The sequence below is a fragment of the Hippocampus guttulatus genome, chromosome 6 (assembly GCF_054856545.1).
Source record: "Hippocampus guttulatus isolate MCC_2025c chromosome 6, RoL_Hgut_1.0, whole genome shotgun sequence".
Lineage (NCBI taxonomy): Eukaryota > Metazoa > Chordata > Actinopteri > Syngnathiformes > Syngnathidae > Hippocampus > Hippocampus guttulatus.
Window position 1 is genome coordinate 3058335 of NC_141266.1, and position 19465 is coordinate 3077799.

Consider the following 19465-nt stretch of genomic DNA (forward strand, 5'->3'; position numbering starts at 1 on the left):
ACCTTTGTGCCTGTTTTTGTTCATTTATTATATATTTGTTTCCTCTTCACGTCTTCACTGAGGACATTGTGCGACAGAGCCTTCTATCGGCCGTAGGTGCTCATTGCGCGTTGCCTCCCGCTCAGGAAACTCCTCCTCCGCCATATTTGACTGTAAACATCCTGTGGATTTTAAAAGGGCAGCGGTGAGCGGGAGGAAGGCGGCTGGCGCCATCTTTACTGTTTTAATGAGTACAACAGGGGGAAATTCGCTGGGAGAAGTAACATAATCTGTGGAACTTCAACATAAAGCGGGGTGCCGTCGGTAAGTAGGTTTGCACTTACAGTTGGTTGCGTATTGTTTCATGTATTTTTTTTCTTTTTTTTGGAGCTAAGTAAGCTAGCACGGCCGTGGTAATTTGCTCTGGCCTTCGCGGTGCTTCGAGTGGATAGCCACCAGCTAACACTTGAGTTGTGCGAGAGCATAAGCATGCAAGGATAGCAGACGGTTGTTTCTAAATAGTGGTGTTACCAATAAATACACTTTTGACTTCTGGGAAGATGTCGGAATGGCCTTACTGAAAATGCGTAGCACACATCGATAGTTATTGTCATCAATGCTAATGCTATCTGGCGGCCAATTTAGATTATGTCAGTCTATGCCGCGATTCTCTGCATTTCGTTTTACTGTTACACTCCTTTTTAAAACTATGTACCTTTATGAAACCCTCTACACCAATTGCACGCATGTTGTTAATTTGAATGATTAAATCATTTGTAAGGCGGCTCGGTGGGAGACTGGTTAGCACGTCCTCTCCGGTGGAGGGTTCAATTCCGCCTCCGGCCATCCTGTATGGAGTTTGCACGTTCTCCCCGTGCCTGCGTGGGTTTTCTCCGGGTACTCCGATTTCCTCTCACATTGCAAAAACATACATGGCAGATTAATGGAACATTCTAAATTGTCCGTATGTGTGATTGTGAGCGTGAATGGTTGTTCGTTTATGTGTGATTGGCTGGCAACCATTTCAGGGTGTACCCCGCCTACTGCCCGTAGACAGCTGAGATAGGCTCCAGCATGACTGCTACCCTTGTAAGGATAGAAATTATAAAATAGATGGATGGATGGATACATTAGCTGGACATTGAACGTGCACATTCTGGATTGTCAGAACTTGGAACAGTCTGGACTGGATTTGTCAAAATAATTCACATCTACTGCGTCCATATTATGCTAACAATGACCGGTGTCGAACACATTTCAAATAGAATGCAAGTTAATTGAGTTGGTATTTTTTCCGCTTATTTGGAGAAAAAAATAAGATGATCAACTGTGGTCAACGGTTGTCAATGTAAAATCAAATTTTAAGATACTCAATTATAAATAACAGAAGGTTTCAGGCTGATCGTAAGCACATCATATGTTTTGGCAACTCCTGAACAATTGAGTGCATTAACGTGTTGTGCAGATTTCTCTTGAGTTTTATTGGACTCGATGGCATACTAGGTAAGGATGTAATGATAACTGCGACATCATGTATTAAAATTGCCACAGTGTCGTCATGTTAAAGTAGCGCATCTCCATCCAAACATGTTTTCACCTTCATCAGCGTAACACATCAATTGTGAACTATGGTACATAAAGCATGATACTTTGCTGGCCCACACATGACAATAAAATGACAGGCCAAGCCTATTTCTTCGTCACTGATGTTATGTACAAAAACACAATATTGTGCTCCCCCCCCCCCAGTATAACGAGCATTTTTTTGTACAATATTGTGAATTTTTATACATTGTAAGCTTTTTTATGTTGCCAACCTCCCCACAATATCGTCATATTATAATATGACATTTGGATATCGTTACATCCCTCATACTTAGTCCTTAGGTTGTTTTTACCATTCAATTCAAATGACTAAATCACATTCTTAATTAGAACTGTTTCATTCCTGCCTTATTTTGATTTTGAAGCATGTGCTCTGAAAGTTTGACTTGCCTGACGTGAATTCTTTGCTACGCCTATACACCATGAAAATCAGAGCAGTTCCCAATAACACTGGCTGGACCATATATGTTGCTATGACCTTTTACAAAATATAGCTTCGTTTTATTCTCCAGGTGAGCCTACGCCATTGTGTGTGTGAGGCAGTAGAACCAGGGCAATGTTCTACGCCCACTTTGTCCTCAGTAAACGTGGGCCGCTGGCCAAGATTTGGCTGGCGGCTCACTGGGACAAGAAGCTGACCAAGGCTCATGTGTTCGAATGCAACTTGGAGAGCAGTGTGGAGAGCATCATCTCACCCAAGGTAACAACAAGAAAGTACACTTGTTTTTTTCAGTTTGTTTGGTAAAAGGCCTTTTTTTGAAATCTCTCTGCCACATATATTTTGTGTTGTGCTCCTAGGTGAAGATGGCGTTGCGTACATCAGGTCATCTGCTTCTTGGGGTGGTGAGAATCTATCACAGGAAGGCCAAATACCTGCTGGCCGATTGTAATGAAGCCTTTATCAAAATCAAAATGGCTTTCAGGCCAGGTATGGTGGCATCCATTGATCGAATAATTTGCTCTTTGTACCGTTTTCTGACTTGGAGCGCATTATTTGTGTACAGGCGTGGTAGATTTACCTGAGGAAAACAGAGAGGCGGCATACAATGCCATCACCTTACCTGAAGAGTTTCATGATTTTGACCAGCCGCTTCCTGATTTGGAGTACGTCCAAGTCTACTGCTCAGAATTAACCTTGTCACACCTTAGGAAAAAAAAGATATGAACTCCAGATATGAATACGGATATTCTAAGAATGTATGTCTCTGCTCCATTTCATTATGCAACATAAGCATCACTCGCTTCGGTGTCCTTTACACAGTGACATTGACGTGGCCCAGCAGTTCACTCTGAATCAGAGCAGAGTTGAGGAGATCACCATGAGGGAGGATGTTGGCAATCTCAGCCTTTTGCAAGACAATGATTTTGGTAAGTCATTAGAGTGATGCACCAATCTTTAAAAGTCATGATACAGAAACATCTTGTGTCTTTTTTCTTTCAGTCGAACGCGACTCTAGTCATATTTAGAATAACCTGTTGTTCTCCTCAGCTGATTTTGGCATGGACGACCGGGAGATGATGCGCGATGCCAGCACGTTCGAGGAGGATATCATGCATGGTGCCACAGCCTCTAACCTTTTGCTCGAGCCTGAGCCTGGTCCAGCTAATCTTCCCGATAAATCCAACCACATGGAGTATGATGACTTTGGTGATGCCTCCATGGGCAACAGCGACGGAGGGATGTTAGGTGAGTTCTTCAAAGCTATCCCTAGCATCACCTCTTAGTTTTTATATGAAAGTGGCGATCTTCAAATGTTTTGTGTCGTTTCAGTGGATAAGCTGCTGAGCTCCGAAGATGGTGGTGGCATTTTTGATGACCCTCCAGCCATCACTGCAAGCGTCATGATGCCTACAGATCATGGAGATGACGAGGACGATTTTGACAACCTTCAATCACGTAAGTACTTGCTGCATAAGATCAAGATTGTTTTTACATTGCCTCAAATGACTTTGGAAATCTGAGTTGCTCTATACAATAACATCAACAGGAACACCTGGGCTAAATTAAATTTCCCGCTTTATATCTTGTGTGTCTAGCGGGTCCAGACAGCCCAGACTCCGGGCCGGCAGAGCCACTGCCAGCTATGGTTGACCAGACTGAACAAACTACTCTTGTTCATAATGAGGAGGAAGCATTTGCACTGGAGCCCATTGACATCACTGGTTAGAAAAATATTTTAGATTTTTTTTTTTTTTTTTTTTTTGGTGCCCATTTATTTGCAGTCGAGCTTCTCAGGACACTGGTCAACTTATTTAGAGCTAGACCTACTACACTTACTTGGCAGTCAAGTCTCTTCTCTTGTAGCTAACGGTTACACTGTACTTTTTTTTAAATCACTGACTCGTTGCTTTAACCATATTGTGGTGCGTAATTAAGTCTCCATTTTGTATGACTTTTTAAATAAGTTTCATTGGAAGTTTAATTGAAAATGTTCATACTGTTCTGTTCTATCACCATTGCATGTAACAACACTGGTGACCCTACAACATTTTACAATAATAATAATGGTTGTTATTATTATTGTTGTTGTTGTTATTTGAACTCCTCTTCAGTGAAAGAGACCAAGGCCAAACGCAAGAGGAAGCTGATTGTGGACAGTGTGAAGGAGTTGGACAGTAAAACCATTAGAGCCCAACTCTCCGACTACTCTGATATTGTGACCACCCTGGACCTTGCCCCTCCTACTAAAAAGCTGATGATGTGGAAAGAGACCGGAGGAGTGGAGAAGCTCTTCTCTCTTCCAGCTCAGCCTCTCTGGAATGCCAGGCTGCTCAAGGTAATGAATGTTGGGTATTATAATTAGCCACTGTATTAGAGGGGCTGGTTCAGATTTTTGGGCGGGTGTAGTACAGTCTTGTACGGTTTCCAGGTTTACAAAAATTGTCTTGAATGAGCATTTACACTGAACACTCATCACACTTATGTGTACAATGTGTTTGAGAACAGGCCAACTGTCGTTTGCCAGAAGCAAACAATCCCTTTTGCACGAGTTGTCCAGTTTAATGGGAATTATTCAAGTTTCATCTTTCATTGGTGTGCTGCACACGTAGTGAGATTTAAGAGTGCAGTGAGAAAGTGATTTTTTTTTTCCCCCCCTGTCCCCTTTCACTGCCTCATGTGCTTTTTTGGAATACTGAAAATGGTTTTGTTGCATAATTTATCAGAGCTATTTATTATTTTGTCTACCACCCGTCTGACTGTAAGGTCGATATTTATTTTAATGATCCTTTGTTCAACAGTTGATGTTTCTAATCTCCTCTCTACACTTAAATCTTAGATGTTCACACGGTGCCTGACGCCTCTGGTGCCAGATGAGCTCAGGAAGAGGCGAAAGGGTGGTGAAGCAGACAGTTTAGATGAATTCCTCAAAGAGTTGGAGAACCCAGAGGTGCCCAGGGAAGAGATTATGGGTCAGCACCGAGATGTTATTGGTAAGAGCACTTCATTTGACGATTCAAATGTAGCATGTTAACAAATACAGCTGGTCAGCAACACTTTCCCTCATTCATCATATAGATCAGACTATCATGGAAGAACCCAGTATGCTGGCTGCTTCTGCAATGGAAGGCAGCAGGACAACACTGGATGAGACTGTCATGCCTCCTCCATCCACCCCTCGTGGTGTGAAACGCAAGACCCTCGAGAAGGAGAGTGCCGTGCCTGTGAGTTCTACAACATTTCTTGACATTTTTTACTGGGGTAGAACCCAGCCTTTGTGAGGTCTATCGCCCACTGATTGGCCCTGTTGTCTTTCAGGTGGCTACCTTAGAACAGCAGCAGTCACAACAGCTGCCGGACCGCTCAGTCTTGTCTCAGAGGCTAGACATGTCGCAGGTCGAACTCCCCCCAGAGGAGACCACCGTCAACCTCACTCAGCTCGTTCCTGAACTGGACCTTCTTGGAGAGAAGAGCAAAGACAAGAAGGACGAGAGCGACGAAGAAGAGGTTAGTTGTTTTCTATTTCTGTCATGTGACGAAAATAGAACAAGCGAGAAAGGGGCACTGTCCATATCACGATTCATCAGATAACTGCAGAATTAAGAGTCTGGTAGAGAGGAACAGGCCCCTTTTGGAGGAGCTTCGGGCTTGATTTTATTTCCAATGTGATAGAGGTCACAACACAATTAGGTTGGATTTTTAATCAGTAAATTTAAAAGGTGGAGTTTGCTATTTTTAAGCTGCTAGCAAGATATGAATGTTCGGTGAAAAGCTCGGTGAAGGAGGACGTGAGCCGTTGCTTCAGGTCTTTCCTGAGCACTGATTTTGCTATAGCGCCTGCAAAGTGGCGTAATGCTGCAACTGCAATTAAAATACAAAGCTGCTGAAGAGAGACATCAATCCCTCAATCAGCACCGCTGGAGCTTGACACTGTGTTGAGCTACAGTATATCAATTGGTCTGGCTGGAGGCGGTCGCCATGCAATTTTGAATGCACAAAACAACCCTGGCACTGTGACATTGGCGGGCTGTTTTCCAAGCCCAACAATGCAGCCATCCACGTAGAACGTCTGAGTTGCAAACTGTATGTTTGTTTTTAGAGCTCTCCAATAAAAACAGAAAAACCAAATTTGCCCCTCGGTGAATTATGGTCATAACTGCAATCAAATAATCTTCGCAGGAAAACGGCCAGTGTGCTGCTTCACGGCAATTATGAACACGCTTTGGTCGCATCTTCTAACACAACGGTCTCAGGCTGTGCTTGTAGCGATGTGACAAGTTCTAAAATAATGGTTAAAAATCAAGTTGGAAGCTGAAGTTGGGGCCAGAGAGGGATTTTTCAAATAAAATAAATTTTTAAATAATCTACTCTTAGGTAGGTGATGTATAGATTGAACGAACGCGCGTTTTAAAAAAGCCTTTAAATTTTTTGTTTTTTAACTGCAAATTCGCCCCCTTAATATATATCGTATTTTCTGCACTATAAAGTGCTTCGGATTATAAGGCGCATCTTCAGTGAATGGCCTATTTTAAAACTGTTTTCATAAATAGGATGCACTGCATTATAAGGCGCATAGAATAGAAGCTATAATAGTGGCTGCGGTTGTGCTATACATCCACTAGATGGAGCTACGCTAAAGGAATTGTGTGTGTGTGTGTATGTGTATATGTATACAGTAAATATTCTCTAGTACGGACTCGTGTTTGCGCTGTCCAATTTGTCCTGCTAACAGAAATTCCTCATTTGGGAAATGAGCATGGTACATGTCCTTTATGAACCTGCAAGTATGTTGACAAAATGCACGTGTAACAACACAATCAATAAAATACAAAAATATAAGATAAGAAAACCTTTATTAGTCTCGCAATGGAGAAATTGCCAATTCACAGCAGCAAAGTTATGAAAGGAAGAAGTAGAACAACAAAATATAGGAGCTGCTGGAAAGGCAGCCACTCTCGCGGCGCCATTTTGAAGTCAAAATAACAAAAATAACACTGTCTGTGTCCTATGTGTTGTGTTGTGTTATTTTTGTTATTTTGACTTCAAAAATGGCACAGCGTGAGTGGCTGCCTTTCCAGCAGCTCCTATATTTTGTTGTTCTACTTCTTCCTTTCATAACTTTGCTGCTGTGAATCTGGAATTTCTCCATTGCGAGACTAATTAAGGTTTTCTTATCTTTCTTATGATATACTGTCCAAAAACTGGTGCATCCAAAAAAAAACACAACAGTAAAATAGATACAGTATTTTAATGTTTATTTTTTTCTGTCTTGGGAAAACAATGTGTATTTTGGATTGTTTTGTTGGATGCATTCTTTGGTTTATGACAATGTTTGCCTGCGTGTCATACAGTTTTCTTTCTAGTTGCAAGTAACTGTCCCGTTGATCACTGATGTCTGGTAATTCTTGTGCATACTGAAGGATTTTTGTTGCCATTTGCATTGCTTCCTTGCTGGATGGTGGCTTGTCATCAGGAGTTGAATCGATGCCTTGTTTTTTAAAGTTTCGTAGATTTGCGTCTTTCCGACTCCAAGTGTCTGCTGGATCTTTTTAACTTTGTGTCCAGCCTCGCTCAAACGGATGCATTTCACTCGGTCCGCTCCAGTCTTTACAGTTCTTCTACGTTTCGATGCGATGATCTACATGACGTAAGTGAATAAAGTTAAAATCTTTCGCAATTACAGTAAAACGCACGCCAATAAAAAGTCGCTTACACGTCTTCGTTTCGAATCTGATGAATGAAAACGGTGAAGCGAACACGTTTCTTCGGTCATGTCGAGTGGGTGCTGCTTTTAAGCTAGTGCCGCGTTCTCCAGGACGTAAGTGAATAAAGTTAAAATCATTCACAATTACAGTAAAACGCACTGCAATAAAAACTCACTTACACGTCGTCGTTTAGAATGTGATGATCGAAAAACGCGAAGTGAAAATTTGTTTCGGCGTTGTGTATTTTCCGTCGCATCGGGTGGGCGTTACGTGTATTTAAGCTCCCGCGGCATTACACCTCCATCCGGGTTACGGGTAGTGGAATTTCCGCTTACGCAAGTTCCGGTAACACGTAATATCGTAGTCAAAATGTTAATGCATAGGTTTTTATTCCGGGTGAAGGATATTCCTTTCCATAGAATTCCGGGATGGGAATATTTACTGTATATATGTGCATATATACAGGGTGACCCAAAAAAAACCGGCCCCAACTCTAATTAGGCCCCGTTTCTTAGTGTTTTGTCCGAATGAAATGAAACGTTGGCCATAACTAGTTTATTATATTCAAAACATCCATCAAAACACTAGGGTCTTTGGCCTTTTTTTCTCCGTTCTACAGCATATGTTCGAGATGGCCTCCATTTAGCTCCGTGCATTTCTTGAGGCCCAGCACGAAGTTGTCCATGACGTTCTTACAGACTGAATTGGTATTGGCTCTCATCTCCTCCCTGATGGCTTTCTTGAGTTCCGTGATGGTTCTGGGTTTCCCTGCGTAGACTCTGTCCTTAAGATAGCTCCAAAGAAAAAAATCTGGGGGGCTTAGGTCCGGGCTATGGAGTGCCCACTCAAAATCAGTCTTGAGACTGATCACTCGGCCTCTGAAGTTCTCTTTCAGCCAATCTTGGGACAGGTTTGAGGTGTGAGAACTTGATCCGTCTTGCTGGAACCAGAAATCTCGGCCAGAGGCATCATTGGACCAATCTTCATCGAAGAATCTGGCGCACCAGTGACAGTCACCAAGGAGCGGTATGTGGAGGTCCTCAAAACCTTCAAGAATGAGCTCCAGACCATCTACCCGTCGCTCATGAGCAAGTTCTGGTTCCAGCAAGACGGAGCAAGTTCTCACACCTCAAACCTGTCCCGAGATTGGCTGAAAGAGAACTTCGGAGGCCGAGTGATCAGTCTCAAGGGGCCTAATTAGAGTTGGGGCCCGTTTTTTTTGGGTCACCCTGTATATATACTGTGTACTGTATATATATATATATATATATATATAGAAATGGATCATTCCTCCAAATCAGTACCAGTTGCTCTTTGTAATAGTTGCAAAATAAACTCAGATTTTATATATAGTTTTTATTACATGAGGCACTAAATTTGATGAAACACATTTTGAACATTTCAAGGTGTCTTGGTTCTTCTAAGAGCTTGTGGGGTTTTAGCATAAAATTAGCAAATACAGGCACTATAGCCCTGACATTTATGAGAATTGAATGTTAACTTTGACACAATACATATTAATGTGCAGGACGCTTTATAAACATGTATTTTCATCTAATTGCCCGGGCATGCAAATGGCATCCAATTGGTTGAATGGCCCATAGAAGAAATTACTCTGCAGTGAGGGACAACTCTGTTTGATACATATGCTTTATCTAATGGTAAACAATACATTTACATTGTTATTTTTAGGCTTGCGCAGGCTAAAATGACAAGTCCACACAGCTACGTAGTTGTTGGGTACGTGTGTGACTTCGCTCATCTACAAACACAATTGATTTTTGACTTTGTCAAATGCAACCAGTGGGGAACAAACTTGCTTGTCACCAAATAATTGACACTCGTTAAACCTCTGTCTGAAGTTAGGGCATTTGGACGTGTCACAACCGCTGACTTGTCTGTCGCGCTGCGCTCTCAGTTCTCTCAACTCTTTGCTAATGCTGCTTAGCAAGAGGCTTTATATCAGACGAGGCAGATTTATTTAGGAACATCATTTGGCTTGCTTCTCCCTCCGAGCAAGCTATGAAGACAAACCCACTGCTTTGTCTCTGCCTACAGGAGAGCTGTGCGAAACAGAGACGTCTCTGTGGGTGTATGCGTGTCACGCTCACTGCATTGCTATTTATAAAAAAAAAAAAAAAGCAACAATGAAATATAGAACTAAGCTATGCCTGTTGTATTTGCACATTTGGATTATTTTCTAGCTTTGGGGCCTTTTTTAAAATGTTTTTTATTTTTTAAAACCCAATGCTGTATCACCTGCAAATCAGATAGATAGGGACATCCCTATCTATAACCATGAGCGCGCAGCTTGAATTATTCAAGGTGTGTGCAAATTCATGATAACGACAATAAAAATGATAGTTTATTCAACTTTGCAGATTGTACCAGCGTTCCAAGGATGTTTGTAAATGATGATGCATCTTAAATTGAAGGTGATACTGTGTTCCCATGCCTCCTGTAAAACCGAGAATATGACCCAATTTTCCCATAATGGATAATGAGGAAAAAAATGTAATGTCTTGGAAAATTATTTTTCCTCCCTCTGCTTCTCTGTGCCTTGTGAGTAAATGCAAACAGGTTAAACAGACATGCATGCCTGTTTTCAGCTGCCTTCAATGGGCACCATTGAGCTGTTGCGCTTTTCTGCTTCATCTCTGCTTCCAGGAGCAACCAACCAAATTGCATCTTCTGTGGGAACGGTTCTTGGCCATTGTTTCCATATGATTTTGTTGTTCGATTTACTGAATTTTAAGACCTAAATTAATCCTTATTTTTTTCCCAAAGTGCCAACGCTGGCCACTTTCATGTGAAGTGTATTGCTGGATATAGAGTGTGAGTTATTTCTCCCTCACTTTGTCTCCTCTGTTGAGTGACAGAGAGGCTGTAGTGTAGTGGGTGTGCCGTCACTTTTGGCTGTGCGCTCTGAGATGAAACGCATCTCTGGTTTCATTTGATACGCAGCGAACATTGACTGTTTCGAGATTTTGATGACTAGCGGGAAGTCTTACTGGGCCACGTTTCACTCAGTATTTCGTACTTGCTCCATTGACTGACAGCAGAAGCAGAAAATGTGTCAATGAGAAAAACTTCTTTAGAAATTCAGTTCAATTAAAATACTGTGAGATGTTATATTAATGTGAGGTTGGAGAACACATTGTTCTTTTGGGGTGAACAATGAGAATCTATTTGCAGCTGTGTAAGAGCCATTCTTTAACTTTTTGTTGTTGTTGTTGTATGGAGTTTGGTGATTTTTACCAGATTATTTTAATGTTACCAAATATACGGTACCATTGTAGGAAATACTTCTCCAAAGCTTGTAGGTGGAATTCGTGGATGTTGTAGAGCTGGACTATTCATCGGAATTTCAATCAGAATTTCAATTCTGGCTTCTCTCGATCTTTAAAATGTTTTCATTTCCGACATTATGAAAGCCCCCCGAATGCACCATGTCGCAAGCGATGCGTTAAGGTGTTGGAGTTTACTGTTAATCTATATGCCCAACAAAAATAATTACACACATTGTATGTTTAAATAGAAAACATGCTTCGTTTTTAATACGTTGCTAGCAATAATATAAAAGTCAATAGAGGATCCCATTCAAACCATGCTTTTTTTTCCCCCCGATATGAAACTCCTTGACTCATTCCCACATAGTTTCCTGGCACGAAGATGTCTCGTGATGGCGGCATAACAATGCTTCTGTTGAAATGGAGCCCCTCAATTCACTTCAGCACGGTTCCTTGAGCAATGAAGTTCAAACTTCAAACTATGAAGTACTTGAAGATGAATGTATGCAGTTATATAGAGTGCACGATGCATCACAGTAATCATAAGATTGCTTTAGTGTCATATGCTAGAATCTTTGTTCCACACTCAAATTGAGGAGGGTCATTTAGACAAATATAGTCATTTGTTGCCATCTTCTGGGTTCTTTGGGTAATTATAGTGCAGCAAACAGTTTTCGGGAGGGGTGGGTGTCAATAACTTTGCAGCGCTCTATTATTATTTGTTAAGGAAAGATTTATTTTGAAGTTCTTCGCGGCGTGTTACTGTCATGTATTGCACAAACAATTGTTACTGTGCTTCGCTTGACTTCTTCCTGACAGTGTACAGGTACCGTATTTTCCGCACTAAAAGGCGCACTGGATTATGAGGTGCACCTTCAAATAATGGCCTATATTTTAATTTTGTTCATATACAGTAAATATTCCCATCCCCGGAATTCTATAGAAAGGAATATCCTTCACCCGGAATAAAAACCTATGCATTAACATTTTGACTACGATATTACGTGTTACCGGAAGTTGCTTAAGCGGAAATTCCACAACCCGTAACCCGGATGGAGGTGTAATGCCGCGGGAGCTTAAATACATGCAACGCCCACCCGATGCGACGGAAAAGACTGACGCTGAAACAAGTTTTCACTTCGCGGTCTTCGATCATCAGATTCTAAACGACGACGTGTAAGTGAGTTTTTATTGCCGTGCGTTTTACTGTAATTGTGAATGATTTTAACTTTATTCACTTACGTCCTGGAGAACGCGGCACTAGCTTAAAAGCAGCACCCACTCGACATGACCGAAGAAACGTGTTCGCTTCGCCGTTTTCATTCATCAGATTCGAAACGAAGACATGTAAGCGACTTTTTATTGGCGTGTGTTTTACTGTAATTGCGAAAGATTTTAACTTTATTCACTTACGTCGTGTAGATCATCGCATCGAAACGTAGAAGAACTGTAAAGACTGGAGCGGACCGAGTGAAATGCATCCGTTTGAGCAGGCTGGACACAAAGTTAAAAAGATCCAGCAGACACTTGGAGTCGGAAAGACGCAAATCTACGAAACTTTAAAAAACAAGGCATCGATTCAACTCCTGATGACAAGCCACCATCCAGCAAGGAAGCAATGCAAATGGCAACAAAAATCCTTCAGTATGCACAAGAATTACCAGACATCAGTGATCAACGGGACAGTTACTTGCAACTAGAAAGAAAACTGTATGACACGCAGGAAAACATTGTCATAAACCAAAGAATGCATCCAACAAAACAATCCAAAATACACATTGTTTTCCCAAGACAGAAAAAAATAAACATTAAAATACTGTATGTATTTTACTGTTGTGATTTTTTTGGGATACACCTGTATTGCCGTTTTTGGACAGTATATTTTTGTATTTTATTAATTGTGTTCTTACACGTGCATTTTGTCAACATACTTGCAGGTTCATAAAGGACATGTACCATGCTCATTTCCCAAATGAGGAATTTCTGTTATCAGGACAAATTGGACAGCGCAAACACGAGTCCGTACTAGAGAATATTTACTGTATTGCACGCACTGCACTATAAGTCGCAATCTACAACACATCCACTAGATGGAGCTACAGGTACGTCTTTGTCCATCTCTCCATGCCTTCTGTTCTTCCGTTCGACTCGAGAGGTGTTCATGACCGCCTCCAAAAAACGTAAATTAACCATTACTTCAATGAAACTCCAAATCTTAAAATACAGAAAATCACAAAAAAATTCTATGGCCGCGTAGCTGCAACAGAACGATCGGATGTCAGTGAATTTGACTTAGTTTTACTGTTTGGTGGCTACTACCATCTTTGTTCCTGATTATTGCTTGGCTGGCAACTGATTCAGGGTGTCCCCCGCCTACTGCCCGAAGACGGCTGGGATAGGCTCCAGCACCCCCCGCGACCCTAGTGAGGATCAAGCGGTTCGGAAAATGGATGGATGGATGGATGTTGTATATATGTTAGTTGCTCCATGTACAGCACTTTGTATGCAGTAATGGCTGTTTGAAAGTGCTCTATAAATACAGTTGAGTTAAATTGGAGGAGACTGGACTGTCTCAGAAGTGTTTATTTATTCCTTTGTTGTATACTGTATTCACAAACGAGGAAATCACAAAATAAATTCTGTAGTGGGGCTATAGAATTTATTTTGTGGTTTCCTTGCTTGATTTTCTGTTTTGATGCATTATTTTCATAGTTTCATTGAAGGAATAGTTAATTTACATTTTTCCAAGGCGGTCATGAACGCCTCTCGAGTCGAACGGAAGAATAGAAGGCACAGAGACAGACAAAGACGTAGATGTATTTGTTGAGACTGTGAAAACCATTAATAAAGTGTGCGTTTTAAAAAACACCACAGCTCTCCTTTTTTCGGAGCTGCAACAAAAACTAATTTAATAAAGCACAGTTCACTGAACCAACAGCAAGTTATAACATTGTAAACATGTCTCCAGCAAGGAGCCATCTTGGGGTCGTATGACCGTAATGACCATACACAAGGCGCACCGGATTTTAAGGTGCGCGGTGAGCTTTGAAGAAAATGGAAGACTTTTTAGTGCACCCCATAGTGCAGAAAATACAGTAAACAAGCAGGTACATCCAGCATTTTTTTTTTGTAATCTGAATTACTCGAGGACCCATTTTAGTTGTGTAAAATTAACCTAAGGTATTGTGCTAACGAAAACAAAGATAAACTCTTGTATTGTTTTTGTTTGATTTCTGTACCGTGTAACGTGGTATCTTGTAATGATCTGGTCTATGTGTGTTTTATATGCTGCAACTGAGTAGTTTTGGCAAACGCGAAATTCTGTTTGGTGGGGAGTGCTGCTGTTTCTGAGTTCTTTAACGCATGAATGACTCTGTTCACGAGTGTGGGAATGAGAGAGCGTGTGTGTGCTGTTCGTGTTTCAAGGTTAGCTTTAGCCATAAAGCAGTGGTGTTTTAGTTCTCAATTATCCATCCATCCATCCATTTTCCAAACCGCTTGATCCTCATTAGGGTCGCGGGGGGTGCTGGAGCCTATCCCAGCTGTCTTCGGGCAGTAGGCGGGGGACACCCTGAATCGGTTGCCAGCCAATCGCAGGGCACACAGAGACGAACAACCATCCACGCTCACATTCACAATTAGTGATGCGCAATATTAAAAGATTTTCAATTGATATACAGTACATGTTATGTGCATGGATGAGGCTCGGGGGGTTTGGGCAACTCCAGAGTGGAAGAGAGTCCAACCCCCCACGAGAGAACTGGTACCACCACACAAAGCACACGACTCCTTTGGCCCCTCCCACAAGTGGTGATCCCATGGGGAGGTGGGTCCCACGTTTCTTGTTCAGGCTTAGCCCATCCAGGCCCCATTGGTGCACCAGGCACTTGCCAACGAGCCCCACCTCCAAACCTAGCTCAAGTAGAGGGCCCCGGTGACCCGAGTCCAGGCAACTTGTTGGTTCCTTGATCTCAGACAGGTTTTCGGGTTTTTGTTTTTAGGTTGTTACAGGAGTGTACCACGTTTATGTAACTTTGGTGCGCCTTAGATCAGATTCTGGAGATGATGATGTTGGCTGTGGTTAATGATGTTTGCTGTATTCATGACTGTTTATTTTGTTGTCATTGAGGAGTGGTTTGAGTCGTGCCTTATGTTTATTTTTCGTCTTCAGGTGGATCTTTTTTTTTCTCAGTACCTCATAAGGGTCGACATCCAGTGCCTGTAGCATTTGTTGTTTGTTTTGTTCTGTGTCCATAATAACTGTTGTTCTGCCCATGTCTGCTGGAAAAATTGTGATTTCTTTGTTTTCCCCTTCGTAATATTGCTGGGTGGTGGTTTGGCCATTTTTAAAATACCCGCTAGCTCCGTTGCCAAAACGAAATCGTCATGTGATACGGGGCTGGGTGTGATGGCATCATTGAGTCCTTTTGCGAGTGTGCTGCGTTCTGTTTGTGTGAGTTTGTACCTTGACATGTTGTGAATCCGTTTTTTGTTGTTGTGTGAATGGTCCAATACTGTCTTCTTTTCCCGTGCAATGAGTCTGTCCAGTTTGCGGATGTGTCGGGCTTATGTGACGGTAAATCCCTGTTAGTGTATTGTATGCTGTGTAACTAACTGTCCATGTAGTTTTGTTACCGTGTAGAGGGGAAACCGATCTTTGAACCGTTCCATTTGCTCTTGACGTTGCCAAATTGGCTTGTTGTGCACCGTACTGGCTCTTTGACACTTTTATCATCCGCTCGGCGTTCCTGGTTGGGATCGGGTTCTTGATGCTGAGACAAGCCGGTATGATCTCATCTCTGCAGCGCAGGTTGAATCTCGGATGGTTTCTGTTGCGTGCCCGTTTCCTGGTTAATTTTTCCAGGCGGCGAAAGTCCTTGACGGATGCCTCTCTATCAATTTTGCGTAATAACTGAATAAAGTTCATTCTCTCTTACTTATAATTGAACTTCTTGGTTCCTTGATCTCAGGTTATGTTTTATGGGGTGGGGGGGCAGGGGGTTATTTACCTGATATGTTTGGGTGGAAGTCTTTCAGCTTCTGCAGAGTGTCCCATGATGGTGTGTTACACATCCTTATCAGCTGATTTCAATGGAGGCGATACACACCTTGAAAATCAACAAATGAATTGGAAAAGAAACAGACCAAAGAAAAATCACCTGAATGAGAAGTCCCTGTGTTCTGGAAAATACTCTGCTTCAATGAGAAGCTGTAGTGTATGCTCTCCATACAATAATTCAAATGCTACGCACAGATTGATTTTATTTTTAAATTTTTATTTAGTTTTTCATGTAAAACTATGATGAAATGCTAAAGAGAAAGGGGAGGGGAAACAACCAGCACATTTTGTTTTGTCTTATTCAGGACGAAGAAGGTCAGGCTGGAGACCAGGACCAGGAAGAGAAGCGATGGAACAAGAGAACTCAACAGATGCTGCATGGGCTTCAGGTACAAAATCATTCTTGGCTAGTTCAAGTCATTTTTATAACCTTTTAACAAATTACATTTGATTGGTCAAAGCATGTTTATTGTGCATACCCCGATGCTCATTTTCATTTTGGATACAATGGGTGTATCCTCGACCTGCGCGGAAGTTGTGATGATGACTAGGCTAACTTCTGATCATCCATGCAGCGCGTCATGGCAAAGACCGGAGCAGACTCTGTCAGCCTGCTTGATTTGTGCCGGAACAACAACAAGAAGCAGGCGGCCGCTAAGTTCTACAGTTTCCTGGTCCTCAAGAAGCAGCAAGCTATCGAAGTCACCCAGACAGAGCCTTACAGCGACATCATCGCCACCGCTGGACCACGATTCCACCTTATTTAGACATTTGGGGGGTGAGAGGGGTTAAAACAGAAAACACTGCTTGCCAAGGCTTTTTTTTTTTTAAACCCCAAGAGGAAGGTTGGGGCTGGTGGGGAAGGTTTTTGGATGTTTGCAAATGATTTTACTCTATTTTTGGTGGAATCATGCAGTATTCACTGAGTTCAAACAAAGGAATGTTCCCATTTACATGTATAAAGAAACATGTTTCCATCACCAATTTGTATACTTTGATTCAGTTACTTTTAACGTTAAATTGCTTCTCCATGAATCTTCATACAGTCAACCTCTAGCCCTGGAAATATTACAACTTTTTAAGATACCCCATTGTTTCCGTGTGAAATATTGCAATGGCTCTGTACATATGGAACGGTACTGTTTTATTCCTCAAAAGTGTAACCTCTCCACCTCCTTGTTGCACTTGTTTCCCCCCCCACACAATACCAGTACATCTGTCCAAAAATGTTTCCCTTTGGCCGGATATATTTGTTATAAAATTCAGGCAGTTTGTCAGGTTTTTTTTTTTTTTTGCTTTTATGCTTGTACACTTTTTTGCATTATGTAACTAGAAAATGTACTTGTTACAAATACGTACAGTGTCCTAACTTTTTAGTCATTGAGTAATCTCTAGTGATATATCTGTAAAGGTTGGAAATAAAAATGTTTTACGTACACCATTGCTATGTATTTTTTTTATTTATTTTAAACTGATGGTATTCCTCACCTTAAATGTCTTACAGCAAATGCATTCAGAACATCGACGATATGTATTCTAATGTAAGTGACAAATTTTTGTTTTCCGGAACATAAAAAGATACACTGAAGTAAATGACAAGATTTAAACGTGAATGGGAGAAACCATATTTTACACATAAAAATGTTTGGAAAAAGCTAACTTTCATAAATATGCCTATGTCAAGTTACCATATCAGTTTTTCTAACAAGGGTCTTGGGTAACTGGGACCCTATCCCAGTTGATCCTGGGGACAAGGTGGTGTAAATTCTGAACTGGTCACCAACAAATCACAGAGCTCATATACAGGGTTCCCATAGATCTTGGAAAACCTCAAATGACTGACCAATTTTCCAGTCATGTAAATTACATGGAAAAGGAGAAAAAAAGTGTTCTGGAAAATATTTTTTCCTCCCCCTGATTTTTCCCTTGAGGATGACCCGAAACAGATGTCCTGGATGTCTTTTTTTTTTTTTTAGCTGCCTTAAACATTGAGGTGAATTGTTCTCTGCTCAATCTGCGCTTCTAGAGGGCACAGTGCCCCAAGTGATGACACGAGCCCAGGGGTCAGCAACCCTTTACACTTAAAGAGCCATTTTGACCTGGTTTCCATGGAAAATACGAAACTGGGAGCCACAAACACTTTTTGACATCTGAAATGATGAAAAAAATATACAGTGTATGCATACACACACACACACATATACATATATATATATATATATATATATATATATATATATATACACAGAGAAGCTCCACCCCCATTACTGTATTTATATGGACACGGAACACGGTAACCTTCCACACAAAATAGTTCCAAACAAGTAACAATCGTGTCAGTGGCATACATTGAACTCAACAGAATGCCTGCTCTTTGTTCACCAGAGGCTCATCAACTTAATCTCTTATTTCTCTCCCAAAACAGTGTCTTCTCCCGCTTGGTGTACCTTAGCCTACTCTGCTACGTACAATTTCTGTTCATAGCTTGTAATGGAGGCTCTCCATTGCTGGTAATCCGTAGTGGAGTCGTTAGATGCAATGCGAATGATTTCAGCTTGAGTCGAGCTGTGGACAATGTTGACAGGCTTGCATGCAGTAGCCATACATTTAGCTCTGGCTTCAGCAAATTTGTTCTTTGTCATGTCATCCATTTTCTTCGCTTTGAAAGGATCCATAGCTGTCTGTCTGAGACGAGGGGGCTGAGTACTCACATCAGCTGTGTGCTTGGCCATTAAGTGGTATTTCAGACTCGACGTGCTATGATGATAGCTGAGTTTACGACTGCAAAACATCCAGGTAACTTTGTTCTTGTCAGTGGAACAATCTGGCAACTTTTTAAAAGGAAACTTTCCATTCATAAACTCTTAAGTATCCGCTTTCGGTGTCTCGTGCTGCCGTGGTTGGCAAAACAGACATGTGCGTGGACCTGTGCAGCGCGCTTGTTGTTTTGTTTCTGGTTTATTTATAGAGCAACGTAACATCTGCTGTGACGTGTGCCGCGTTAATCTCGCGAGAGAAAAATTTAATCCCGTTAAAATTCATTTAAATTAATACCGATAATAACGCACTAAACTGTATATATATATATACATACAGTATATATATAAGATAAGATAAGATAAGAAAACCTTTATTAGTCTCGCAATGGAGAAATTCCCAATTCACAGCAGCAAAGTTATGAAAGGAAGAAGTAGAACAACAAAATATAGGAGCTGCTGGAAAGGCAGCCACTCTCGCGGCGCCATTTTTAAGTCAAAATAACAAAAATAACACAACACAACACATAGGACACAGAGAAGTCGTGCAATCTTCACCACTTTTCTGCATACATTTTGTTGTCTGAAGCCGTTCTAGATGAAAGAGGAGAGAATCAAAGTGTCCTTTCACC

The 19465-nt window shown here is 41.4% G+C and overlaps 1 protein-coding gene across 1 annotated transcript; it reads left to right on the forward strand.

Annotated features, from left to right (window-relative positions):
- The first annotated feature begins 144 nt into the window (after positions 1–144).
- Positions 145–17513, forward strand: LOC147203314 (double-strand-break repair protein rad21 homolog A-like). The gene is made up of 14 exons (XM_086113305.1): positions 145–303; positions 2097–2284; positions 2383–2512; positions 2589–2688; positions 2846–2952; positions 3074–3271; positions 3356–3481; positions 3622–3747; positions 4138–4361; positions 4863–5016; positions 5102–5247; positions 5342–5530; positions 16383–16466; positions 16653–17513. The coding sequence occupies exons 2-14, from the start codon at positions 2141–2143 to the stop codon at positions 16842–16844; spliced, it is 1920 nt and encodes a 639-aa protein (XP_085969431.1). The 5' UTR covers positions 145–303; positions 2097–2140; the 3' UTR covers positions 16845–17513.
- The last annotated feature ends 1952 nt before the right edge of the window (positions 17514–19465 follow it).

Excerpts from the sequence above, each read along its gene's own strand:
- LOC147203314 (XM_086113305.1), top strand. The coding sequence starts at position 2,141 with ATGTTCTACGCCCACTTTGTCCTCAGTAAACGTGGGCCGCTGGCCAAG. Across the intron at positions 4,362-4,862 it reads GGAATGCCAGGCTGCTCAAG|ATGTTCACACGGTGCCTGAC; the intron begins GTAATGAATGTT and ends CTTAAATCTTAG. Across the intron at positions 16,467-16,652 it reads AGATGCTGCATGGGCTTCAG|CGCGTCATGGCAAAGACCGG; the intron begins GTACAAAATCAT and ends TCATCCATGCAG.